At 44.0% G+C, this 27,665-nt stretch overlaps 1 protein-coding gene across 1 annotated transcript in view; it reads left to right on the top strand.

Annotated features, from left to right (window-relative positions):
• The window catches only part of ELP3 (elongator acetyltransferase complex subunit 3), a 100,444-nt gene that overhangs the window by 29,952 nt on the left and 42,827 nt on the right, over positions 1 to 27,665 (top strand). The window contains exons 8-10 of the mRNA XM_075086477.1: positions 5,557 to 5,718; positions 9,004 to 9,130; positions 26,429 to 26,622. Coding sequence (XP_074942578.1) covers positions 5,557 to 5,718; positions 9,004 to 9,130; positions 26,429 to 26,622 — 483 coding nt within the window. The remainder of the gene's footprint in view (positions 1 to 5,556; positions 5,719 to 9,003; positions 9,131 to 26,428; positions 26,623 to 27,665) is intronic.

The raw sequence follows: 27,665 nt of genomic DNA, 5'->3' as shown, positions 1-27,665 counted from the left end.
AATACTTGGTGTTAAAATAGTAATTTCTAGGGGTTGGCAGGAGCTATCAATAGTGGAGATGGGCAAATAAGGGATAAATCTGTATTCCATAGTAAGTTGTATACGAGCAAGCTGTGTACTTTATTATGGGAAAATGTAAAGCTGTTTTTCTAGGAACGGTGCAGGATTCTATTCTGAGAAGCAGCGAAATATCTAGAAAATATTTAGGAGTTAAGTCACATTATCACGAGCTTTCTGTATGATTCAGCAGCCAAATTACCCTTGACTGTATAAATAGTGGAAAATTGGATAGGAATAGGCAAATCATATTCCATCTGGATATAGTACTGGTGTGTCTGCAAAGTTCTGTGGCTGTTTTTGGTCTCAAAGGCAACAAGAAGAATGCTTAAAAACTGGAGACGGTGCTAAGAAAAGGTATGAAAATGATGTAAGCATTAGAATATATGCACTTAATGAACAATATACAAAACTGCATGAATCTAGTCTGACAGCCCGATACCTGCTAGAATGGCAACATGGTGGACCACAACTAATTTAGGAGATTTCTGGAGTGCATTATGATGATGTTTTGAAATAGTTGGCTCATCCAGTGCCTAGGAGAGGTGCTTTCCTGGATCTGCTGCTCTCAGAGAGCTGGTTGAGGGAGGGATGTGGTCTTGGCTGCAATAACTGAGATATTAGAGCTTAAGGTCCCGAGGGATGCGAATAGCAGAATAAAGACGTCAGAATTCAGGACAACAGACTTCAACATTTCCAGGGAACCGAAAGGCAGGATCCCATGGGAGGATGCCCTGAAGGGTGAATAAGCCCATGTGAGCTTAACCAGTCTTCCAGGACAACCTCCACAAATTGCAGAGACGGTGCATCCTGATGTGCAGGAAACCAAGCAGGTCACCAGCTTTGCTTAACTGCTTAATGGGGAAGTCCTGATGGAGCTCAAGTATGAAAAAAGGACTGTGCAGAAGGTGAAAGGACGTATGGGATACCCAGGGGGGATACAGGCAGGCAGAGGGTATGTTAGGAAAGTTTAGCCAGAGTTGAAACTCCAACGGATTATAGGGCAACAAGAAGGACTTCCGTAGGTATGACCAGCAGGGTGAGGGAGGTTCTCCTCCCCCTCTGCTCTGCCCCAGTGAGGCCACAGCTGCGGGGCTGCGGCCAGTTCTGGGCCCCCCAGTTCAAGAAGGGCAGGGAACTGCTGGAGCAAGGCCAGCGCAGAGCTGCCAAGGGGATCAGGGGCTGGAGCATCTCCCTCGTGAGGAAAGGCTGAGAGACCTGGGTCTGTTCAGCCAGGAGAAGAGAAGGCTGAGGGGGGTCTCATCAGTGCCTATAAATATCTGAAGGGTGGGTGTCAGGAGGATGGGGCCGGGCTCTTTTCAGTGGTGCCCAACGCCAGGCCAAGGGGCCACGGGCACAAGCTGGAACATGGGAAGTTCCACCTGAACATGAGGACAAACCCCTTCCCTGTGCGGGTGCCAGAGCAGGGGCACAGGCTGCCCAGAGAGGCTGTGGGGTCCCTTCCCTGGAGACATTCACCCCCCGCCTGGACGCGGCCCTGTGCCCCTGCTCTGGGGGTGCCTGCTCAAGCAGGGGGTGGGACGGGATGAGCTCCAGAGGTCCCTTCCAACCCCTGCCTTCTGTGATTCTGCTTGCCAGCAAATGAAGTCAAAAGAAATGTGGGTCTGCTGCTGGATGAGGCAGGGAACTCTGTGATGAAGGACACAAAAAAAGGCTGAGTTACGCAGTGTTTCTTTGCCTCAGTCTTTATTTGCGAGATCTGCTCTTGCTCGTGGCGATTTGGGGTGAGAGGTAGTGCCCATGGCAGAGGATTGCATTGGACAGGACCAGCAAATTGGACACACGCAAGTCTGTGGAAGGGGGTGGGAGGGGTAGCTCTGTCTCACCTTGAAGAGATCATGACAACTGAGAGGTCCCCAGTGACTGAAAACATTGGTCCTGTCTTTAAGAGGGTGAGAGGAGAACTACAGGCTGGTAAGCCTCGCCTTGGTCCCCAAGAACATTATGGAACATGTCTTTGTGGAAGCTGCTTCCATAGCTGGGAAGGTGGCCGGGAGGATTCAGCATGGATTTGCCAGGGCAAAAATGTGCCTACCCAACCTGCTTAGAGATGGGGGAAGCCACCTTTTTTCCGGTGGGCAGTTACGATGAAACCTGGGCGCTGAAAGTAGGAGATGAGTAAAGTCGGTCTTGAAATAGCCAGTCTATTAGAAATTGTTACATAAATCACTGATCAATAACAAAATCTGACTTCAGACCTGCAAATCACTATCAGATTTCAAAGATATACTTCTTAAAAACAAAATCCAAAAGCTTTCTTCACTAAAAAGAAGGGTTACTCTTAAACATACATCAGTTTGTCTTTTCTTTTTTTCTGTTCGCTGGTAAATATCTGTCTTGGATTCTGCCTGTGCTTTTAAATAAGAGATCTTGCCAATTTGATTAACAAAAAAAATTGTCTTTCTTGATATCAGTCCAATATTTGGTAGATAACCTTTTATGGAGTATTTACTGCCTTTTTCAGGTCTCCAAGCTCTCTCTCGCAGCTCACCATTGACTCGGTCAGCGAAGGAGGTGCGGATGGTGCATAGGGAAATGATGGAACTAAATGTTGAGCACCGACAGATTCATTTTTAAGAAATTAAAAAATTAACTTTGCATAATACAGCTTTGTGCTGGTTTATGATGATCAGTACAGCTTTTCTGGGTGCTGTTTGATAACTCTTTCCATAAAATGACAGGTTATGTAAATCTAGTAAAACTTTTAATTCATGTCCACTTCTGATACTGTTTGGTGTCTTACCTTACAGTCTTACAATTTGTGCCTGTCCTCAGTTTCAGTAATAGGTTTCAAATGAAATAGAGTTGCTCGTTTTGCAAATAGGAAAAATATTGACCATCCAAATGAGTGTTTAAAGTTTAAAAGTTGAGAAAAGGCAGAAGAAAAGTCAAATTTCTCTTCCTTTGTTCAGGAAATGATGGAGATGTGTTGCCAAAATCGCCTTCCGTGGAAGGTTGGCTATCACACACTTCTTTCTCTTTTTCAATTAGTTGAAAAGGATCTGTAGGCTTTAAATATGGACCACGTGATTCAAGCTTTTATTTTATGTTAGTAAAATAGAAGAGTATGAGACTGCGCTCTGTTTACTCACTAGAAGTCTTTGGGGCTGTTGGGGAGACCTGGAGGACTTGTGGCTCGGGTTGCAAATGCCTGAGTCTTACAGAAGATGGTGATCTGATGAGGCTTGTGACTTTTCTTGGAAACGTCGCCTTTGTTACTTTATCTGTTTTGGGTTTGTCTTTGTTTTGCTTTTCTGGTTATCATTAAGACACGCTTGTCTTGCCCAGCTCTACGCTGAAAAGAGAATTTTACCAGCCATGACACCATACTGAAATCCCATTGGTGCCCTAGTAGGTGTAACAGTTTAGGGTCTGTTGGTGTTTGTTCTATGCAGCATTTTAAATCTTGACCATAAATTTGCTTGGCAGGGGGATACAATTACTTATAGTATTTCTAGCCATGATTGCAGGTGCTTAATTTGAGCACGTACCCTCTGGTGTTGGTGGGTGAGCTATCTGGTGACTTTTTTCTCCCCCTCTTAGCTAAAATTTCTTTAATTCTTGCAAATCACGTCTTTAAAAATGAGAGTTTTTCAGCCTGATGTTAATGAATCACACGTTGGCAATGTTTTCCCTGACGTGATAAACAATTGTTCCGTTAGTCTGTCAGATTAGTGAGCCACAAACTCTGAAATGCTTTACGTGGTTTTTGTTGGGCTTTTTTTAAAGATGCTTATTTTGACAGCCATTACAGTCTGTCCCGCAAATATCTTGGTCTTTATATATCTTAGGCTTTAACAGTTTGAAGGGAGTTAATATTTTTGCTTGTGAGTCTGAGCCCCCTTGGGGTTTTTTTTCTGGATTTTTTTTTGTTTGGTTTGGTTTTCTTGGGGGAGGGTGGAAGGGGGAGGGGGCGGTTTGGTAAAATTGGATGCCCATCATGCGCTAAGAAAGGCTCTGGAGCTTTATTTTGATTCAGAAATTTGCAGCTATCTGGAGCTGGAAATCAGATGATGAATCTTTATAGAACACCTAATAAAGAGCTGCAGTTAGTCATCCTTGTGGCTTTGGCGAGCAGCATTCTTTCAGGTATCAGCACAACATCTCTCTCTTACTCAAGGTGTCCTCTTTTCAGCAACATTTCATATTAGTACTGAGATCTTCATCATTTGAAGCCATTAAAGAGACCGATATTCCTCTGAAACAGTAGTTGTTAATCCTGCCCACATTCTGGTTTGGGAATTATCCAGATTCTCTGCAGTTCCAAGTGGTTTCAAAAGAAGTAGTTTCCTTCTTCCTGCTGTAAATCTTTTCTCCTGTGCTGCAGTCCTTTGTTATACAACCGCCGTATTCTGCAGGAAAGATGGTCAAGTGAAATGGTTCATACATGGAAAGGAATATTATCCTTGCTGGTGATGCTGGAGAGTATGCTGATCGATGGTTTCCTTTTGTGAGCTTTGGTTCAAGACTGCTTTCGATTCCTTTTTTCCTTCTGCTTTACTCTCTCATAGGTCAGTAACTTACCATTTGTCATCAGTAGAGGATTTTTGTACTAGCTGGAATAATTAGTCTCTGTTAGACATCCAGTGATAAATGGGAGAGGAGGGGGAAAAGGTTAACAATTAATTTTGTTTCAGCATTAGACTTCAGCGAAGTTGAAGCGTGCCACTTGCTCACGAAGGGAGGTGATTTGTGGAATTTTTCATAGACAATCTTGTATGTTTTCTTGTGAGAACGCAGCTGGATCTTGTCCCAGTCCCTGCAATTTATCTGTAGACCATGGGAATCAAATGAAAATGTACCGACTACACCAAACTCTCCCTAACATGAGGTCCTGTATCATTATCAGGGTCTGAGCGGGAGTGAGCGCTCAAACTGCCTTCGGTTTGGCCCCAAAGCTGAACGTGGTTGTCATTGCCTGCCCTGACTTTTGCCCAGGCTTAGTTTCCAGATGATGAGTACTGGAGGCTCAGTCTGGTCTGGGAGCATCTTCCTAACAACAACTGTTTAGAATCATAGGCTAGAATCCATGATTCTATGATTCAATCTTTAAGGTTGGAAAAGACCTCTAGGATCATCAAGTCAAACCCCAACCCAACACCCTCAGGCCTCCTAAACCATGGCCCCAAGTGCCACGGCTGCACGGTGTTTGAACCCCCCCAGGGACGGTGACTCCCCCACCTCTCTGGGCAGCCTGTGCCAGGGCCTGTTTAACAAAGCCCTGCAAGGCTGCTGCAGTCCAGGGCTCTTCTATACAAAGCAAACCCCAGACTTGTATTAGTGCGTATATCTGTGTAGCTTTCATCCATGCATTGCAACAAGGTTGAGGGTTCCCTCTCTGCTGGGATATTTGAGGTTTTTAACCTGGATTTTAATTCTGGTAGTGATGTAGAAACTCTCACCTGGAAGATGTTGGAAACTCTTCTGAAGTCCGTGTGACAACTTCACAGTTGTAATAGAGGATGGGGATTTTTGCAGGTATTCAGAAAGAAGCCTGACAAAATGTATCGGGATAACAATAGAGACCAGACCGGATTACTGCCTGAAGCGGCATTTAAGCGACATGTTGTCCTACGGCTGTACAAGGCTGGAGATTGGAGTGCAGAGCGTGTACGAGGACGTGGCCAGGGACACCAACAGGTGAGAAGAAAGCTTCGGTGCGAAGCTGAGCATGGCTGCTCGCTCTGTGCTTTCTGGAATGCTCTTGAGCTGCGTGTTGTGACTTGTTTGCTTGAACACCTGTTTAACATTGAATGTTGAAACATTTAGCTCGTTTCCTTGCTTGTGTGGCCGTATGTCTGTTAAGAAAAAATAATAAACCGCAGTGGCTTCATGGATTTCTTTGTGATACTCTGTAGAGCATGGCTTGAGAAAATGGGGTTATTTGTGATGTTTTATTTTTAAATCACATTCTTTTCCTGTATTGTACATATCTTCCTTTTTTTAATTTCTTCATAAATGCAGTTTTGTGAAGCAGAACATGTGCCCAGAGAGATCTCATAGTTCTTGTCCTACATAATTCATAATCTACAGGCTTGAGTATATGCAATGCAGTATAATCTACTGGAGGTACTTTACCAGCAAACAGCACGTTCTCTACACCAGATACCTTTTTTACTGCTGAATATTGGAGAGGAGAGATGACGTTGGCAAGTACAGAGGGTGAGGCATAGCCAGAAACAACACCTGTTGATAGATTAACCACAGTCATTCTAGGCATACAGTATCTCCAGGGATCACAAAATAAATTCACAAGAGGCCTGTGATTTATTCCTTGTCATACTGGACCTACGGCTAAAAGAATGGTTGTCCTGCGTAGGACAGTGCGTGATACGTTGTTCATCTCATCCCTTACACGCAAGTAAGCCAGTCTCTCTCTTTTTTTATTGCAAGTCTCATAATTCTATTCAGATTTTGAAAGTGATTTTTTTCTTGTTGTTTTTTCACTTCTGATACTCGTACAACTTGCCTTCATTCTTACTGCGTATTCCAGTCGCCTACCAAGGATGTTTAATAACCATAATCATACGTAATGACAGAGAGATTATGGTTCAATAAGCAAAGCACATTTCTGTTAATACCTACCTTAAAGGCAGTAGTGCAAAACTGAAAACGTTGGACGTTTTCTTTTAGAGGCTTAAAGAATCCAAAATGAGTTTCCTCCTGCAGGTTTAGCTGCAGTATTGCTGGTTCATGGAAGTGCCAGGTGTCACTGCTATGAAACGGTCAGGCTCCGGGTCTCAGTAGATGGGAAGAACCATTTATTGAGTGGTCCACGAGTTAAGAGCTAATATTTATAGGTGGTGCTTTCCTCCTCTAGATGTCAGAGCTTTCCAAATGAAAAGATCCCTACCTAGGAATGTAGCTAAATCTCACTCTTGGACTAGATGTATTCATTAATGGTTGATTCTGACACACTGTAAATCTAACATTAATTTCTCTTCAGTTTTTAAAACTTTTTTTTCACCTCAAATCTTTTAAAGGTGTCCCATCCTGAGGTGGGATGGTAAAACCCCACTCAGCCATCCCTTCAGTCATTTTTGGTCTTCCTCCGGTTTTGTCTGTCACATCAGAACTGGTACCATAAATCATTCAAAGCAGCGTGCCACTTCTGGCTCGTACATTTGCTAATGAACCCTTGCTTTCCTGCTAATGAATCAGAAGGAGAATGAAGGACTATGTTACTGACTTGCTTTTGCTCAGAAGTAATCCTGTATGGGATTGTATTTTTGAAAGCTGCTTGCAGAATTCCTAAAAGGCCTTGCTGCAGGCTGTCCCAGAGCAGGGAAAACGCAGGCTGTTCACTCAGATATCTCCCTCTAACTTTTTCCGACAACAAATTGGAATATACTTTTAGTGAAGGGTGATTCAAGTTTCTCTTTCTTTTGAAATGACCTCATTTTGCTTCTGTTCTTCTGCTACTTTGTGGGGGCTGTGTTTTGGCTTTAAACTTTTAATATTTTGCTTGTAGCAAAATGTCAGATTACAACCAATTAGGCTAACTGTTTGGAAATTACTTTCTATTATGTTCCATAAGTCATTAGTGAGGTTTTTGAGTGCTTTTGGTGGCTGTGAGGCAGAAAAATATTCAAGAACAGATCTAGGCATCAAATAATCAAGTTATTGATGCAGCTTAAATTCCACTTCTAATAAGAAAATAATTTTTATTCATGAAGCAAGTCTCCATTCACTCCCCTCAGGGTACTCAAGGTCTTGAGTAATACTGTCCTTGAACAGTCTCAGAAAAACACTGTAATACTTCTGAAAAAAATCGTAAATAAAACTATAGTCATAAAACTACATGTAAGGTTTTAACAGAGGCAGAGTCTTCCAGCAGAGAAGAAGGAAGAGGTCCTTAAAACAAGGGAAGTAGCTGTCTGGTTAATGTTGGGTCTCGGTAGAAGGCATGCCTTTGTAGAGATGCCCAGATGGCGTTAATTCTTCATCCAAAGGACTGTTGAGGACAAGAGTCACCTGCTGAGCTCATCTGTTGCCAAAGAATTCCAAAAGACAGGGTGAACTGGTGTGAAAGTGTGACGGGAGGAAAACTGGGATTGGAGAGGGAAGAAGGTAGCAGGTGCTGAGAAGATGGAAATGTCAAGCCAGTAGTGGAAGAGCCCTCCCAGAGGGGAAAGAGCAAGAGTAAGGACTTTATGGGAAGACTGATCTCAGGTGATAGGGACCTCCTAGTAGCTGTTTGTAGTGATAATGATTGCTGTTGTGGAGGCAAAAGGCTGCTCCTGAGCTGTGGAGGTGGAGGAAGGGAGGAGTTTGCTTGAGGCTAATGAGTTATGCGAGAGTCAACCTTTGTTCCTGCAGTCACTTGTGCTCCCACTCTCTCCAAGCAAGCCGGAGTTAGTTTGGTTTGATGTCAGTGGAGAAGAACAAGAAATCCTTCAAAAGTCCCAATCCAGGCTATGTTTCAGAGGTTTGGCACCTCTCAGAAGTTTAGAAGAGTTTGTGTTTCTCTAAAGGGAGTACTTGAGAGTTCGGCAAGCATGTTGCAGGATGATTCGCTAGGTGGCTGGTTTTCTGTAGCCCCTTCTTCTCCTTTTGCCCTTCTGTTGCTGGTTATGCTTCATTTTGATTATACACAGTCTTCAGTGCAGTGTGTCGTGGCTTGTGCTGTGGCATCAACTTGTGCCATTGCTTTCCAAATGGAATTTCAGCAGCTTTCGAAAGTTTCTCAGGCTGTGATTTGAATGGCTGTAGCCCTGGTAGGATTCACCTGCTAAAGTAGCAGCAAACTGGGCTACTTTTAGCCCCTAGTGCAGTTTACTTCATTAGCATCCGTGTTCGGAGTCTTGGGTGGTGATAAACTGATAATGAAACTCAACCTTTCTCACTACCTAGAGAATGATCTCAATTAAACATCCCAAAATATGTCTTTCTGTGTGATCCTGACTCTCTTTTCTCTCTTCCCAGGGGTCACACCGTGAAGGCTGTGTGTGAGTCTTTTCACTTAGCCAAGGACGCTGGGTTTAAAGTGGTGGCGCACATGATGCCTGATCTACCAAACATGGGGCTCGAGAGGGACATGGACCAGTTTGTTGTGAGTATGGCTTAAAATAACAGGGAGTTTCTAGTGTGTTCCAGCTTTGTCATCTAATGCTGCTTCTCTTTCTTAGCTCAGCTATTAGTTACGATCCAGGCCAGAATTGTTTCTTAAGGACAAATAATTTAAAATTTGTTTTTGAAGGTGGAGGGTGAGAAAGATTTGTTGAACTACTTCATCCAGAAAATTATATCCTTGCCTCATGAAAGACTGAGTCACTCGTGTCTCTGTGGAATATAGCTCTTCCGATATTAACCAGGGCTCTTGCTTTTTCCAAGGTGGTTTTTTTCCTTGGATTTAGAATACTACATGATTCAAAGCTAAAAGCATAGTCTCTCGAAGGTAATTAATTGCAAAGTAAAGTGTATAGGTGTATTATATCGCATCTCTGTTCTTGGCTCAGTGCTATTCAACGTCTTTATCAATGATGTGGAAGAAAATATAAAGTTATTTCTAGAGAAACTGAAATGAGAAAAGAGCAACTGGTAAACAGCATAGGGAACTAACCACTTTGGTAGCGTGGTAGATTTTTTTCATTATTTAATTTCTTTTAAAGTCAAAATTGATCATCTTTTTAAAATAGGGTAGAAATTGCCATCAGGATACAGGAATCGGGTGTATTTCTGTGCAAGGTCAGACTAGGTGCTTTCTGGCACTAAGAAGCTATCAATGCGATGGGATATATTGGTTAGGAGTACAGGCAGAAAGCAGCGGTTTGTCTTGGTAGGGTGTGAACAGGCATGTCTAGAAAGAAGCAATCGAAAACACAGCTGTACGGTACGTGAAGGAAATTTTGAAAACTGCGGTAGGTACTTTTTGTAAGGGGTTTTGTGCCGAATTCCTTGAGCTCTTCAGAAACAATGTCATAGTACTCAGCAAATACTACGTTCGTGTGACAAAGTGAGAGGCAGGGGCAAAGTGATGTGCACGTGGTCAAAATTCCTGCCCCAGACTCTGTTGCTTCTGGCTTATTTTCTTATAATGCTGAAGGAGATAGAAGTGGTCATCACGTTATCTGTGTTTTCATATAATTACTTGTGATGCAGGGTACGGCAAAACCTGAGTCTCTTTCTCAGTGTCTCATGAAGGTGCAGCCGTAGTGCTGGGTTCTTTATGGGCCTGTCGTTACTGAAGAAATACTAAGCTGGAGAATATTTGTGGTGGAAGAATAGCAATACCGACTACAAGATTTAAAGAGCTAACCTTGGGTAAGACCCAGAAGAGAAGAGACGGTAATCTAAAGTATTTGCAAGATGTAAAACTGAAGAGGGAGGAATTATTTAAGGCAAAATTACAAGCTTCCATAGAAAGTATTTGGTGATTATTATTCTTTGCTGCTTATTCATGATAAACGGCTAAGGCTTTTCCACTGTTGGGTCTGGAGTTGCTCCTGTTTCATTGCAGGAGATTTAGGGAGTCTGTTTAAAAGGTATAACTCCAGTTTTGGCAGGCCAGCAGGCTCCCTTGCTTGTTAGGGGAAGGGTAGTGCCATGCTGTATTTTGTCCATTTATTAATGACAATTTTTGCAGAAATAGAAGAGGCAGAGGGCAAAGTTTTCAGAAAGAAGAGACCAGAATGTGGTGAAAAGGCTGGAATTGTGAGAGAGGGGATTAAAAGAAAGCTGGGAAAATAGTTGAGCATAGAAAAACAGGAGAAGGAAAAAACTGGGCAGAGGAGGTCAACTTGTTAGACTATTTCTGCCAGAGAAGTCCCTTGACTTTAGGAGCTGGGAAAACCATTGTTGATGGCGGGCCAGCTCTGGGACACGGCAGGAAGGAATTTGCACGTTGTGATGGGGAAGGATGAGAAAAGCAAGAGTAGATGAGAATGAGGCCCAAAGAGGATTAAGACATTTTTCAATTTAGAAAAGGAAAGGTTAAGATAAGATCAGAATTTTTTTTTTCTGAAGGCCTGGAATTGGCAAAAAGGCTGGTTGGAGGGCCAGGAAAGAGAAATGCTGAGCAGGGGAAAAAGAAAACCAGGTGGTAGTTTAAGAGAAGGGAATTGAAGAACACAGAGAGGGTAAAGACCAGCTCAAGTGACAGTCCTGTTAATGAGTTCAGAAATTTGAAGCGGAGCTCGCAGATCGAATTAAGTTTTGATGCCAGTGAACATACAGCTGAGGAGTTGGAGGATGAGTAATCAGTGTGGAGGATGAAGCCCTAAAGAAGTAATGGGAATGCTGCAGAGTGAGGAAGAGAAATGGAAGTTGGAGAGGCGGGCTGGTACGGAAGAGGTGATAGATCATATCAATGTGGAGAAGAATTATACCTGGTTTGTTTTAAAGAGAAGGGAGTGTGGGAAAGGAGAGAAGAAGGAATTAAAACGCCCGCGTTAGAGAGGTGCACAGGGTCCCCACCGCAGTCGGACAGCACGTGAAGACCCCTGTGAAAGAGGCAGCTGCAGAGTTGATGCCCGGCTCAGTGATCACAGTATGCTTCAGAAACTGGAGCTGCAGGGAATGAGAGTGGAGAGGTTGTGGATCACTGTGACATGTTTCAAGATGGGATGGTAAATGAGACAGCTATCTTCTTCCTTTTACCTTCTCCTCTGCCTTTCTCATCCTATTTTAGGTGCTTTATGATTTATTTTTAAAAGATCTTTTGTCTGAAATAGGAGAGAATAGAGGGTAAAAACAGCCCTCTGTGGTTTGTTTTTTTTTCCCAGAGCCCTGCACTGGTGGACATAATACAAGTGTTCAGCAGACAGTAATTCCGTCTTTCCCAGGGATTCAGCTAGATAGTCCATTCTCTGTTTCCTACCTTAAAATCTTATATCATGGTCTCGAGTTATTAAAGCAATTTATTTGTATGTTGTGCTGTATAAATGTTGGTCTGTGCTGGTAAATATTTAGACATTTCTACTGCATAAAAATAATGTGAGAGCGAAGAGAGGAACGAAGTGGAGAGCATCTGTTGGGTTCTTACAACAGTACTAAGCTGTTCACGAGCAGCCTAGTGCTCTTTTATGCAGTATCCTCCTCGTTCACAAAAAAAAATACAATCTTCCTCTAAGATACCTCTGACTTTTTGGGACAAAGACACCTATGCCTTATCAAGGATCCTTCTCAATTTTTGCTTTTGCAGTGGTTCTAAATAAGCTTGGAGAAAAGAACTTTATTCGTTGTGATACTGACCTCCTTTCTAGCCACGTGCCTTTCAGACCAGGGAATGGTAGGACAAAAAAAGAACCTAAATGACTTCAGAAGGAGATCTAAGCACCTTGCCTTCATTACCAGTTGATATATTAAATACAGGGGCTTCTCCTGGGAAGATAATAACTTGCTGATTGTGCTGACCGCATACTAAAAATACTGGGTGCTTCTTCAAACCGAACAAGTAATTACGGTTTCAAGACTAACGCTGCTTCTGTCCCTTATGACCTATTGATTCCAAAGTGCTTCCTGCTACTTCCATCCAGCAGCTAGGATGCCCGTCGGTTCCTCTTTTGCAAGTGTAACTAGGTTTTCAAAGTTGTGTGTGTATAGCAACTGTTCTTCTGGAGAGCTGATTAATAATTATTCCAAACTTTATTGATTGGAGTGAGTATATTAGATCTTTTGTTATATGTATATATTCTTTTTTACAGTCAGTGGCATGTGACTGGCTTTTTGCCTGCCTTCATCATGAGGGATGAAAGATTAGTACAGTTCCTTTTTTCAGGGTGGATATACTAGTTTTATGGCCCAGTTATGTCGTGCTCCTTCCCCCATCATGCCTCTCCCCTTGCTATTGAGTCTTTTACAGCCTCAGAGGATTTCCTTTCAACTTCAGGTCTCTTCACCCCGTTCCACACACGGGAAAACGCTACAGGGAGGGCAGTATGCTCTGCTTCCTCCCACCACCCATGTCGTTGTGCCACAAGTGTCAGGTAGCGTACACGCACACGCGGGCGCACAGCTACTTATTGTTGGCAAATGCAAGCAAAACAGTTAAGACCGATTCGCAGTGCCTCACGTAGCAGGTGGTCGGAGAAAATAATTAGAATAATAGCTAGAATAAATCAAGGACTCAGCGGGAATAATGGAATTGTTACCAGAGCAGACACCTCATTCTGTGGAACGTGATAAACACTCAGCTTTGCTGTTGTAGCACGAGAGAGATGAGGTGACTCCAGGGGTAAATGGTTGGGAGGATTCATGAATCACACTTGCCAACAGGGCTACCAAGCAGAACTTAGGATTTAAGCAAAAACTTTAGGAGGCTAAAGAATTCCCAGGATGCTGATACTAATTCCTCATTCTGTTGCTGCAGAGCCGCAGAGTGGCAATGGTATAATCAACAAGCTGTTTCTGCTCCAGTATAAATATTATGAAGCTAGTAACGTTTATTAATGGGGAAGGTATTGCTATGTTTGCCTTTATTTTATTTTTATGGTCTTTGCCTGAGCATGATTTACTGTTGCTGTTCCTCTTGGTCCTCCGGGAGGGATGGCTGTAAGCCTACTCTCAGACAACTTTAAAGACCCTTCTTAGATGAAATAAATCTGGGGAGCAGGAAAAGGAAAGGAAACAGGGAGGAGAGCCAGAAGATTAGAAGTTTCAAGTGTGGGAAGCATCAGGGGAAGTGTCATTGCAAGCTGCTGGCAGAACCCTCCACCTCTGAAGGCACGTGGGAGGTGGTGGATGCTGCCCAGAAATACCAGATAGGCCTTCAGTTGCTGAGTTTCCTTGAGGAGATCCATGAGGAGGTCCTGTGGCTTAACTCTGTCCATCTGAAGCCTCATATAAATAAAGCGACGAGGGTAAAAGCATAGGCAGGACCATTTAGTGGTCAGTGCTGGAGACAAGTATCAGGCTGAAAAGACTTTTGGTTCAATTCAGCAGAGCCATCCTTGCGTTCTTTAAATAAAATGCAATCATTGAATGGTTTTAGTCTGGCGAAACTTCCTCTTCTGACAGTCATGTGTCAGGCTGGGTTTTCTCTGAAGGAACTGCAAAACAAGCATTTCCCAGGAACAGAGTAATTTTAGCGAAGCGCCTGATGCATCTGGGATCCAAGTGTAAGTTATGCAGAGGGCTACGGCCTCCTTGGGCATGTTGAACACGAGAGGGAAAAACAACGGTCGAGTAACACAGTGGGTAATACGAGTGTACTTTCTCTTTGCGACATATTTGATGTTGCTGTAAAACTTTAAATACTATTGTATCACCTTTAGTGTAAATAAGGAGATAGTTTTCCTGAGGGCTCTCATTTTTATCAAGGAGATGAAATTCATAATGAAACTAATATATTGCACCTCTATCAGAAGCTTTTAATAACTGTAATAACAGACAGTTAAGCTGCTGATCTACACTGATTTTGACTCTTTGGGGAAGACAATTATCTATGTTTTTAAATATGGCTCTGAAATGTTTAGTGGGGTAAATGATTTTCCTTTCAGTTCCTACTAAGCATTTCATTGAAACACTATTATTGGCAGGTAGCCAGCATTACCTCTGAAAATCTTTTTCTTTTCCATGGGCACATTTATAGAAACAGATTAGGCAGTATTTAATGATGAGTCCTTCAGTTACTAGAGCTTCTCTTGCAGTTTTAGTAAATGTTAGAGCTAAAAAGCTCTCCACGTCGGAAACAATTAGAGTTTCATGAACTATGGCCAGCGCTGTGGTAATTTCTATGTTAATGAGAATCATGGTAGTACGGAACAGGCTATTTTTAGAAACTATTTTCACAGATAATTGCGCTCATATTTCTGCAGATCAAATATCTTGATAAAGCCCCAGTGTGTGCCCACTTCTGCAGATGGTCGAATTGTGTGCACAAAGCTGCTCTCGCTCTCCAGCGACCGGGTGGAGATAACTTTATTTGCTCGCTGGGTGTGTTTGCTGCGGCTCTGGGTTTGTTTCCTACAAAGCAGGTCAGACTTCTCTCTGGATATGCGCAGCGTAGGGAAGAAGTAGAAGTTAAAGCTGCAGCCCCTGGTGTGACAATGTGCGGAAACAGAATAGCTGAATCAATTGAATAGTTCGGGTGAAACGGATCCCTGATCTTCCGCATCGTTTGGGGATCCGTGCCTAATCTGGGTAGGGTGTCACAATTTAAACCGGAAAATCCAAAGGATAGGGGGGTTCAGTAGCAGCGTGATCTTTGCTACGTTGCATTGTACTGCCCAGGAACACAGTACGTATCGCTATACCACTAGTATGGGCGTGATAAATTGCAGTTGTGTGGGAAAACTGCATTTACTCTGGGTCTTGGATTGCTTCCTGTGTCTTTCTGAATTTGTATTTGTATTTTGTCCGCACACACGTTTTCCTCCAGCATGCCAGCTGTAGGAGTTATGATAATAACAAACATTACCTTTTAAAATAGCCTCCCATTCAGAAAGAGCTTCTGGTAAATATAAAGGTACAGTTGAGACCTTTTTTTTTTTTACCTGCACTAAAAGATCATTTCTGCACAGACCGCTGTGGGTTGCATAGGCTCACACAGTCGCTCTGCCCGTTCAAGCGTTGGTTTTTCACGCCAGCGTTCAGAAGTTGTTTTCTGGGGCTCTTTCACAAAGGCCCCTCGCCTCTGAAGTCAATAATGAGCATATGGCTGGGAACATAGAGCCGAATGGAAAGGAGCACAGGAATAGAGGGACGGGATGTGTCTTGGATAAAGAGTGCAAATTTGCCAGGCATTTAGGCAAAGAGAGCATAATTCAATAAAATATGTAGTTTAGCACAAATCGGCAGCAGCAACTGAATGCTTGGCATCACAGTGGATAGACCGTGATGTCCAAATTAAATTTTTGAGGACTTAGTTGTTGGTTTTGTGTAGGTTTGGGTTGTTGGTTTTTTTTTTTTCTTAATAAAATAAAAAGCATACTGGAAAAGCATAATGGTATCAGTCAAAACATAAGAGAGAAGCTTTTGCGCGGTTGAGTGGGGTGGGAGAGAGCACATAGCTGTATTGCTGCTCCTTATGGAAAGGAGAGGTCTGATGAAGGAGGATTAGATTATCAACATCATAGAGTTGCTGGTCTCAATGTTTTTTAGGGAAGAAGACATGCTTTACAGGGATCTGCGTTGCAAAAATTGTGTACTTACGGCATTTTTCATTGTCTTATTTCCTGTACTTAGTCCTAGGGGAAAGCTGACCCTTCCAGAAATGTAAAGACCAGAGTTCTGTGCTTGGTAAAAGTGAAGGTGAAACTTCACAGCAAATTGATCGAGGTATTCTCATGGGTTTCTCCAGAACTGCGTAATAAATGGAGACTCACTTGGAGCACCTGCAAGACGAAGCAGATGGGACTGTTCGGTGCAGTGAGCACAATCTGGAGAGATTTGTCTTGGTGTTCAGATAGCTACTGTGTTCAGGAGTCAAAACCATGCTCCAAGGTCACGCTGCCGATGCCCAAGGCCTCTTCCAAATGTTAAATGTCTCTTCTTATTGAGTTGTATTGTAGCGGTGCCGGGGACTGTTGCAGACTAGGATCTCCTTGCGATAAGTTCTGTGCGAACTTGGAGAGAGGATCTATCCAGCGGAGTGTTAGACAGGAGGCAACCTGTAGATCCTGACAGTCCAGAGGTGAAAAGAGACCATGGGAATGGGATGGGAGGCATGTTCCCTCCTCACCTGGCAGCAGCACTTTCCTATACCATGTAGAGAATTTATGGAGAGTATTTATGGCGCTGAGGTGCGTAGTCTTGGTAGATAACTCGCTGAAGACACCTTCTCATCTGTGGACTAAATGGTCTTGTCAATTAGTTCATCTCTACTGTAGTGGTTGCTTTGCAACCCCAAGAGCAGTTTGTTCCTGCTCTTACTGGAGCTGAAGATTGTGAGGATTCACTTGTGTTAGACGCTTCTGGAAAAGCTCCCTTTGGCATGTGGATTTGGGGTTTTTGAGGCTGCTGGGGAAGGGAGGAGGCATAACAGCTTTATGCACCTTGCAGGGTGAATGGCAAGGTCCTTTACACTGCTTACTCCGGACGTTGGCAGGCAAATCCACTTTTCTTACTTGACATTTAAAGTCTACATGTGAGACATTAGAGAACATCCTACAATAAGTTCATAGATTATCCTGTTAAGTAACAACCAAAACTGTATGTTTTTGTTAATGTGTGCTATTATAATAGTTCAGTAAGACATATCAAGGCCTTCAGTGACGCACTACTGAACAACTTCTTTAGGTTTTATTAAAAAGAGCCTCTTCCTGTAGGAATTTAATGACTGGCAAAACAAATACGCAAAATTAATATGAAACAAGCTTATCTGTTTCCCATACAATGTATTACCATGCTACTGTCTCTGATGAGCTGTTCTTCTCTACGCTAAGACATCCTAATGTTGAAGAAATTTGCAGGCAGATGGGCTAAAAATAGATGCTGGTCATTGTCACAGAACTGACACTCTTAGGGCAGAAATGTTGGGGTTTATGTCACTGTTTTCTTGGCTGAGTAGTTTCCATGATCATATTTATGTGGTGAAATTTGACAGCTTGAGTGTGTCAGGAACTGAAAGGATTTCGTTCCATAGCTGTCAATAGGCAGGAAAGTTATAACAATTAACTGGAAAATGGTCTTTGCTCCCCTGAGTGCAGAATGCTTTACAGGTGCTCTCAGGAGAGCTGAAAATGTGAATCACCTGCTTTAGAAATTTTTTGCCCATGGTCACATCTATAGGAGATTTTGTCATGAGTGCAGGCATTAAGCAGAACTGACCTGATCTACTTCTGCTTTAAGTCCACCTTGGAATGAATTTTAAAGAGTTACGATAACATATATAGTTTAACAGATGCATTTTGGAGGAGCTTAATTAAAAATGTTGTCGTTTTGTACTATGTTTGCATCTGACTTCACTGTTTCAGCCAACAGGATTTACTAGAATTACGGAATCATTAAGGTTGGAAAAGACCTTTAAGATCATCGAGTCCAACCCCCAACCCAACACCCCCAGGCCTCCTAAACCATGGCCCCAAGTGCCACGGCTGCACGGTGTTTGAACCCCCCCAGGGACGGTGACTCCCCCACCTCTCTGGGCAGCCTGTGCCAGGGCCTGACCCCTCTGGCAGGGAAGGCATTTTCCCTCACATCCAACCTAAACCTGCCCTGACGCAGCCTGGGGCCGGTTCCTCTCGTCCTGTCACTGGTGACTTGGGAGCAGAGACCACTGTAAAGTCACTCCCCTAAAGAACATTTGAATGGCCAGAAAGTGTTGCTCTTTGAGGACAGCTGACACCTGATGGACCTCAGAAACCGTGGCGTATTTGGCACAAGTAATTTCGACATACTGTCTCTCTCTAAACCCAAGGCAGCTTTGGAAATTCCCCAGGTTATATTAGAAAAATGTTTCAAGTGTATTGTTGTTCTATGTATTTATAATGAGTGTCAAGTAAAAATACCTTAAAGAGTGGGTGTGCCCGTAGTCAGCAGAAAAGCAAGCTCTGGGTTGCCGCAGGTGAAATGCTAGAGAGTTTGCTTCCCTTCCGTAGAGGGCTGACGTGCCCTGTCATCACTGAACGGTCCGCGCTGCGTTCGTGCTGCTGGCTTGGCACACGGTGTGTATACTGTCGCGCTATGTAGCACATACGCATTCATAACATGCATCACAGTAAATATTATTTTTCACCGTTCTCTCACCGAGTGGGAAACTTGATCTAAAACCATCTCATTTATCACAACTCAGAGACTGCAAACAGGTGGTGATCAGAGCAGCTAACAAGTAGTATTTTACTATGTTCTGGTAACTTAATAAGAAGTCGAAGGTCACATAATTGAAAGATATTAAATTACTTCAAGATGACCACCTCAGCTTGCTGTTGGCACCGTGTTTCTCTGCGACAACTGGTGCTTGATGATGTGTGTGTTCCCAGGCTGCTCCAAAAGGCACAATTTAGCATATCCTTCTCGGTCACTAGGCCATTGTCAGTATCAGTGAATGCAGATCCTATTACTGCATTTTAATTTGACTAGCATTTACAAGAAAGAGGGGAAAATGCAAATTTCGAGTTAAAACGGAGCTGCATTTTTAGAGCCACAAGCTTCTATTAATGCATATAATTAAACTACTAAGTGATTGTTCGTTCCCTGTAGAGTTGGAAGTGTCATTCAGCGCAGTAGCTTTCAAGTGCTACCAGTATTCATAGTTATAAATAATACAGCTGATGGAGATAAGGAAGGCTGTAATATGGAGAGTTAAGATAATGTTCACCTTAATGTAGTCAGACATAAATTTAATCATCTGTTTAATGCAGGGACTATAGAAAAGGAACCAATTCAAGAATCGGGTTGAGTGGCACCCGATTGCTAGTGGACAGTCATTAAAAAATAGATATTGGTGACCTTTATTTTTAACAAAACCTGACATTTTAGTAAATTGCTTTTAAAAATTGCTGCGCTTTCCTATAACTGATATCTCCTCAAACAGCTGAACATCTCGAGAGCAAGAAGATTGAGGATGGCAACCGAATCTTTGGTCTGTAAAAAGATGAAGTGGAATCCCATAAAATATTTTTTTTTTTTTCCTCTTTGGAGAGAGGAGAGCTGCAGCTTTTGGGTGTCTTCACAACATGTTTCTAATTTGTTCTCTACTTGAAGTAGTCAGTAGAATCAGATTAGAACTGCAAGGTAAAATCTTTTAATATTGGCTGAGTTGTGCTGTTACTGGACTTGAAAATAGAACCAAAATGCTGTGTGGTCTCGTTAGGATCCCAAATCATTTGACCTTTCTCTTGCAACTCTGAACAGATACATGGGTGACTAACGGGGTTTCTGTTTAAAAAGGTTGTTGCAAACACATATAGAATCACAGAATGCCCTGAGCTGGAAGGGACCCACAAGGACCATCGAGCCCAGCTCCTGTCCCTGCACAGGACACCCCAAATTCACACCATGTCTCTGAGGGCCTTGGCCAAGTGCTGCTTGAATATTGCCAGGCTGGTGCCGTGATGCCTCCCTGGGGAGCCTGTGCCAGGGCTCCACCACCCTCGGGGGGAAGGACCTTCTCCTAATGCCCAGCCTAACCCTCCCCTGGCACATCTCCCTGCCATTCCCTCGGGGCCTGGCGTTGGTCACCAGAGAGCAGAGACCAGCCCTGCCCCTCCTCCTCCCCTCGGGAGGGAGCTGCAGAGCGCCATGAGGCTGCCCTCGGCCTCCTCTGCTCCAGCTGAACAACCCAAGGGACTCCAGCCGCTCCTCGTACGGTTTCCCCTCTAAACCCTTCCCCAGCCCCGCGGCCCCCTCGGGACACTCTCCAGTACCTTTATACCCCCAATGTCCTGCGGCGCCCAGCGCTGCCCACAGCACTCGGGGTGAGGCCGCCCCAGCGTGGGGCAGAGCGGGACAATCCCCCCCCTCACCTGGCTGCGATGCAGGGTTCGGTGCCCCCCAGGGCACGGTTGCCCCCTTGGCTGCCAGGGCACGCTGGTGGCTCGTGTTCAACCTGCCGTCGGCCAGAGCCCCCCGGTCCCTCCCTGGGGAGCTGCTCCCCAGCCCCTCGTTCCCCAGGCGTCTGTACAGCCGGGGCTGCCCTGCCCCAGGGGCAAAACCCGGCGCTTGCCCTTGTTAAACTCCATAGGGCTGGTGATTGCCCAGCTCTGCGGTGTGTCCAGACCCCTCTGCAGGGCCTCTCTGCCCTTGGGAGCACCAACAGCTCCCCCCAGCTTTGTGCCATCAGCAGAGTTCATTAGTGTTCCCTCCAGTCCTGCATCCAAGTCATTAACAAAGAGATTAAAGAGCACCGGCCCCAAGACGGATCCCAGTGGAACCCCGCTAGTGACTGGCCGCCAGCCCGATGTAACCCCATGTACTCTGACCCTCTGAGCCCGACCCATCAGCCTGTTGCCCACCCCCTGCACGACATGTTTACCCAGCTTGTGCTGGGCATTTTGTCCAGGAGGAGACTGTGAGAGACCGTATCGAAAGCTTTACTGAAATCCAAAAAGATCGCATCGATTGGCTTCCCATTTTCACATGGAAGTGAAATATTTGAGTTCAGGACTTCATCTCCTGATTCTGCCTCCTCTTATATTCTGATCTTTTATTCATTTGCATAGTGTTACATTGACTTTTAGTTTTCAACTAATGTCTGTTTTCTTGGACAGTAATTACAATTTTTAAGACTCAAACAACTGATGGGAGTTGGACAAAAGGATTCCATTGTGCATTGTGATACGTCTGTCTTGACGGAAAAATCAGTGGCCTCTTGGCATCTAAATGACTGATTTTACACCCGCTGGACCCTGATTATTCATGGTGGCAGTGAGTTTATGAGGTGGTAGATGAATGGATCCTATAGAAGCCATTAGCTTTAATAACAGGGAACTTCTGCAACAAAGGCATATGCTAGTAAAATCAATTACTGTTCTCATAAAACATGTTAGCGGCTAACTTGTATAACCTTGTAGACTGAATGTGTGTTGATGGGATCTTATTAAGATTCATTGTTTGTAATTCACAGAGCAGCTGTTCCTACAAGTAAAGTATGTTTAATGGAGCTCAGGTGAAGCAAGAAAAAAAATAATTTTGAATTCCAGGATTCTGTGGTTGCTCATTATATTATTTGCTGTGAAAAAGTAGAGTCACAGAATCGTTTAGGTTGGAAAAGACCCTTAAGATCATTGAGTCCAACCGTTAGCCTAACACTGCCAAGCCCACCACTAACTCGTGTCCCTAAGCACCACGTCTACAGGTCTTTTAAACATCTCCAGAGACAGTGACGCCACCACATCCCTGGGCAGCCTGTGCCAGTGCTTAACAATCCATTCAGTGAAGAAATTTTCCCTAATATCCAATCTAAATCTCCCCTGGTGCAACTTGAGGCTGCTTCCTCTTGTCCGATCTTGTTACCTGGGAGCAGAGACCAGCCCCTCTCAGGCAGCTGCAGAGAGCGAGAAGGGCTCCCCTCAGCCCCCTCTTCTCCAGGCTAAACCCCCCCAGCTCCCCCAGCCGCCCCCCAGCACACTTGTGCTCCAGACCCTGCCCCAGCCCCGCTGCCCTTCTCTGGACACGCTCCAGCCCCTCAAGGTCTATAGAGAAAAGTACTCAACTTTAATACCACATAAATTGGGGAAGGTTATGATGAACATTATTTTAGGGTAGGAAAATGACCATGTTTATGATCATTTAAGTTTCAGCTGATCTGAATTGACCCTTTTTTATACTACAACTAAACCACTACGGTAAATTCTCACATCCTGTTCGCCCTCCACACACGCAAATTTTTAAGTTTTACTCTAGCATCTGTCTTTATTGCACGAGATGTGTTAAACGCTAGTTGGCTTACAGTCTTTAGCTAGAGGGGAGAAAACTTCAAAGAAAATTGGTTTAGTAGCTTTGAAGTTGCTTGTGCTTCCATTTGGAATATTTATGCATGCGAGAGCACTGCGCCGCAAGTGATTCAAAAGACTGGAAATACTTAAGGATCCTTTCTCTCTAGGTCATCTTTAACCTCTAACTTCACAGCGCATTAGCAGGTGTGGATTTAAGCCCTGATTGAGTGCTTGCTAGAGCTGATGGAAGGCCTCCTGTTGACTCCAGTGATGCTATGGAATGGTGGTCTCTGGAATAAATGTTTTAGGGATTGGATTTATTTTGTCAGTAAACTGTTCTGAACGTTTTTATCAGTCGAAGACACCTTTTAAGGTGTCTAATTAAAAAAAGGCTACAATTCCTACTAAAGCTTGGCATGTGTTGGCATTTTATAGTTCCTTTGTTTCATGAGAGACTTAATCAAAACTGTTTGTAAACGGGAAAAGGTTAAGCCTTTAAACATTGGGATTTACAGAAATTATTTAAAGTTTACCGCTGGAAAAAGGGGTTCAGAAAAAATAAGGAGACACTGCTTTGTTGTTCAAAATTAATTACTTCTGAAATAATTAAACTTCAGTAATATTTTGATAAATATGTTGAGAAATAAATATGAAAATCTGTTCCTTTTTGAATGCCAGCATTACTGAAGTATGAGGTAGCATTATCAGCTGGCTTAATATGTTGACGTAAAATATGCGGTCTGTATGAAGTGGAAAAAATTCACAATGTGATTAGAAACCTTAACTTCCGACCTTGCCTTTGCTGGATGGCTTTAACCTCAGTGCCGTGGTGGTGCCTTTGCCTGTAATCTGCAATGTAAATCAGGGAATGTTTAAATATTCCGACTGGTGAATCATACACGCTTTTGCATTCAGTATCATTGCGAATATTAATACATAACCTTACTGGAAGCCTTTTTTCCTTGCTGGAGCGGTTTGTTTACCTTCGTATATCTCGTTGGGGAAGCATCATTGCTTTCTTACCTGAATGGCTTTCTCTTCTTCAGTCCTACTTGGCCATAGAGCTCTTCTCGTTAGAACAATCACCTCTTACACAATTTTCTTATTCATTCTTTCACAGTTGCTTTGTTTTGCGTTAGAGCACCTCTAAGCACTCACAAAAGATGGAAGTCTGTCCTTTTGGGTTGTTCCAGGACAACAGGGTTCTGAATTATTTTTTGGACCCTACACTACCTCATATGCTATATAACCTTGGATCACACACCTGCTTCAGCGGGCTGCTTTGAAAATGATTTATTTTCCCCCCCCTTCTTTGTATCTAGAGCATCAGATGCACACTAGGGCCAGCACAGAAGGAGTAAGAGTGGCCAGCCAAGGGCAGAACACGTCTGCCTTCTCTGACAGCCGCCTGCGATAGTATTGGCCTGTAAAGTCAAGCTGAACCCTTGGGGCAGAGGTGAGGACACGTGCTTCCAAGAGATGCATTAAGCAGACATAATGGTTCCCTGCAGTCACATGGGGGCAGATCCTATTTCTGACCTTACTCACTTACTGGGAGTTGGACTCGATGATCTGTATGGGTCCCTTCCAAGTTGTGATATTCTATGATTCATCAGTAGTGCTCAACAGACCGCTCCATAACCCAGCCCAACACCGAAACAAAAGAAAAGCACTCTCCTCAAAATGCCTGTTGGGCTCTCCTGCATCAGCGAGGTGAGTCATCCTGGTCAGGGGTCCATCGGGAATCGGAGCTGGCACGAGGTTGGGAGCAGGACGGCATGGCTGGAAGCCTGGGCAGGGCAGGGAGCCATTACATCTGCTGCCTGCGGGGCTGCAGCACAAACCAGCCCCAAGCGTCACTGAATAAGTCCCTTATGTCCTATCCTCAGAGGTGGTGGTGATGATTTTAGAATTTCACAGAGCTGGCAAGATAAGTATGTTTTTTCATCTCATGATGGTGATGTGAGATTGTGACGAACAGGAGTGTTTGTAGAGCACATAATGAGACCTGAGGAAAGGAGGAGACCAACCTTGTATCTACACGCGCTCCAGAGTGAGCACCTTGACTTTGGGGTTCAGGGTCAGCTGTCTTTATCTGCCTTTGGCCAACTTCCTTGTAAAGCATTTACATTCCAGATGGCCCAGCTTAATGGGATACAAGGTCTGTTGCCTGTCTGGGGTAGTTGGTCTTGCGTCTTGGATACTCTTTGAGGGGAAATGAGTTAGATGTCGCTCCTGGAGGCTGAGAGTGGAGAATGTGGGTCTCGCTTTCTGGGTGAACCAAATTGTTCAGCAGTTCTGTAGCGAGGTGAGCACAACGAGGCTGTGCCTGGCGAGTTCTCGCAGCAGCAGCTTTTGGCACAACTGTTTTGCAAAGCTGCAGGTAACTCAAGTCACTGAGTTGATCTGAGTTAAAACAACCCTACAAAATACCAAACCAGTACCTCCCCCTAGTGTTGTTTTTTTTCTTTATGGGGCCATCTGAGACTTACTGCTCCTTAAGCCAGCAGTGCTGCTGCGATGATGATGGCTGAAGCTTCATCAGACCATGAATACAGGATCTGACCGTTAATTTTACTGCAGCAGCGTGGACTTTACCCACGGTCCAGATCTTGTTTTGTCTCTTAAACTGGCTCAGTTGTCCCTGTCTCTCTGTTCGTGAGGCTCAGGAGGATGGTCTGCCTGGAAAAGATATTTTTTAACGGGTTTCTTTTTTCAGCTGGATTAGCTCTCTGGTTTGTTTTTCTCCGCAGCTGCACAGCAGGCAGGGTGGCACAGGAGCGCAGGCGGGCAGGACAGAGGCTGCTGGAGCTGGCCCCAGGCTTAGGCAGGGTGTCTGCCAGGAACGGCCTGGGCTGACGTGGTCCTGCCATTCCTCTGACCTTGCTCGCCTGCTCCCGTCCTTGTGCTGGATCTAACATGCACCCAAGTCTGCAGATCCATTCTGGTGTGCCTAAGCTAGCAGCGAACCATTTGCTGCTTTTTATCATGTCAAAGTACGGTTTTGTGAAGCACATGGAGCCAACATTTCTGCTTAGTGCTGCCCAGGTGGGGAGGTCCTGCTCCCAGCAGGCTGCTAATGGCATTTTATTTCAACATCAGGGCTTGCTGGAGCACTCCAGGAGCTGCTTTAACACACAGCAGCAGTAGGAAGTGTAGCAAAATGTCTGAGTGGGTCTGGGCCACGTGAATGTGTTGAAGCACTTCAGCGAAGCGCTGGTGAATACCAAAGCTTGCGCAGCAACTGGTGGCACCGCAATAGCCTGCCATTAACTCAGCTTTTTTTTATTACTATGAGAATACCAGGCTGGAGAGGGATCAAGCGGTGGATTTCACGTGTGCAACGGTCTAATCCAGTATTAGATCTGGCCCATAGATGCTATTATAATGAGGGCCATGTCATCCCTTAAGATGATTTAATGGTTGCTTGGTTCAGGGGCCCTTGCCTGGGTTTTGATTTTTTTTTTCCTAAGTGATTTCATTTTCGTTGTCATTACTGAAATTTCATCTGCAAAAAAACAATGCGATTGTTGTGAGGTGTGAGCTAGTGCTGTTCAATTTGCAGTTCTATACTGGGATTTAGTCACAGAAGTTAGCAGGAGATACAGTTTGTCCTCCTGTTCTCTGGGATTGTTCAGAACATCATTGTAGAATAAATCTGTTTTTCTTCATTGCTATTCAAATGATGTGTCCCAGACACATTGATTAATCTCTAAATGTGGTCTGCTGAGATTGAAGATAAGTACACTCATTTCTATTGTTCTAATTCTGAGCAGAGTCTGTTACAATAAACGGTGCAATATCTATTGAATTCACGCTGAAAGGTAGAACTAATGTACAGATTTGACATTGTAGCATTGTCATGTGGGTTTTTTTTTTCTCTTTAGTAGACTTCTCTTTAAATCTAGAACGTGTTCTTTCATTTATAAAAATGTTGTAAACTGGAAACTCAACATCAGCCGGTAATTCTTAAACCATACTTACAATTCCCTTTTACAAACTCTGCCTTGAAATTAGTTTTGTTGGGGCACTAAAGCGCCAGGAAATGTAGTTTTGTTTTGCCCTGACTTGCATTTTTGGTTCCACTTTTGCAGGAGTTTTTTGAGAATCCTGCTTTTCGTCCAGACGGCATGAAGCTCTATCCGACCCTAGTGATCCGTGGCACTGGGCTGTACGAACTCTGGAAGACTGGAAGATACAAGAGCTACCCCCCCAGCACGCTTGTGGATCTGGTGGCCAGAATCCTGGCCCTTGTCCCGCCGTGGACGCGTGTATACCGTGTTCAGAGGTAATTTTCTGTGGTGGGCCTTGTATCTTGATTTATTGTACTTGGAAGGATGCTTACTTTAATTACAGCAAGGCCTGACTCAGCCTTTTCTTATTTTTCAGCCTTAATCGTTAATGCAGTAAAGATTTTTAAAACTGCTTGCTACCTATTCAGAATGGGAAAGGCCAAGGGGAATGAGAAGCTATTTAAATTGAACTGCCTGTCTAACGCACCCAGAAACTTCAAGATTTCCAGAGGCCTTGCTTTTGTTGCCAGTCAGACAAGAGCATAGGTTGTGGCACACGTAGTACTTTAATGATACTGGTAGATAATTGCCTCTTGACTGTGGGTGAATTTTCCTATATTTATTGCAGGAGCAGCAAGGTGTGTCTTTTTTTTGCTATAGAGACTTCTTTTCTTTCCCTGCGGGTGTTGCAGGGTTTTCATAAATGCACTATAGTGGTGCCATTATTTCCGGCGCTCACCTCCCAGGATGATAGATAATACTTCCATTTAGCACCGTATTTTCAGTGTGGGGTCTTCCTTGGCTTATTTTTCTTCTGTTATCTCCTTCATCTGTCTGATATTAGGAAGGGAGGCTGTAGCATACTTGCCTATTTTTGCATGTGCAGGCAATACTCAGTTGGCTTCCGGCTACATGAGCTGGAAACAGTGCTGATGCCTGGCTCTCCAAGAGCGTGCAGGAGGAGAAAGTCTTGTGCATGAGACCTCACCTGCCCGGACTTCTCTAAGGCATTCAATTTTGTGCCTTATCAGAAATATGACGGAACAGGGATAAGCAGAGAAACGCGGTAGAGAAGAAAGTGGCTGAAGGCAAGAAACGCTGGGTAGCTTTGATAAAGAAAGTATGGACTTGGGGTTATGAGTGTGGTTTCTCAAACGTCTATTTAAAAAACCATCTTGCTCAAAATGGTGTTTATTTGCAATGACACAAGAAGTAATAGGGCGTTGAGGAAACCTTGCAGGGCTGGAGAGCATCACTGAAAGGGAGGGGACGCACAAGCAGGATCTGGTGGTGGTGAAGCTGGAGTGGGATGAGCTGC

The sequence above is a fragment of the Phalacrocorax aristotelis genome, chromosome 3 (genome assembly GCF_949628215.1).
Source record: "Phalacrocorax aristotelis chromosome 3, bGulAri2.1, whole genome shotgun sequence".
NCBI classification, from domain to species: domain Eukaryota; kingdom Metazoa; phylum Chordata; class Aves; order Suliformes; family Phalacrocoracidae; genus Phalacrocorax; species Phalacrocorax aristotelis.
The sequence above is the reverse complement of the archived record's forward strand: the minus strand, read 5'-3'. Positions and strand labels throughout refer to the sequence as shown.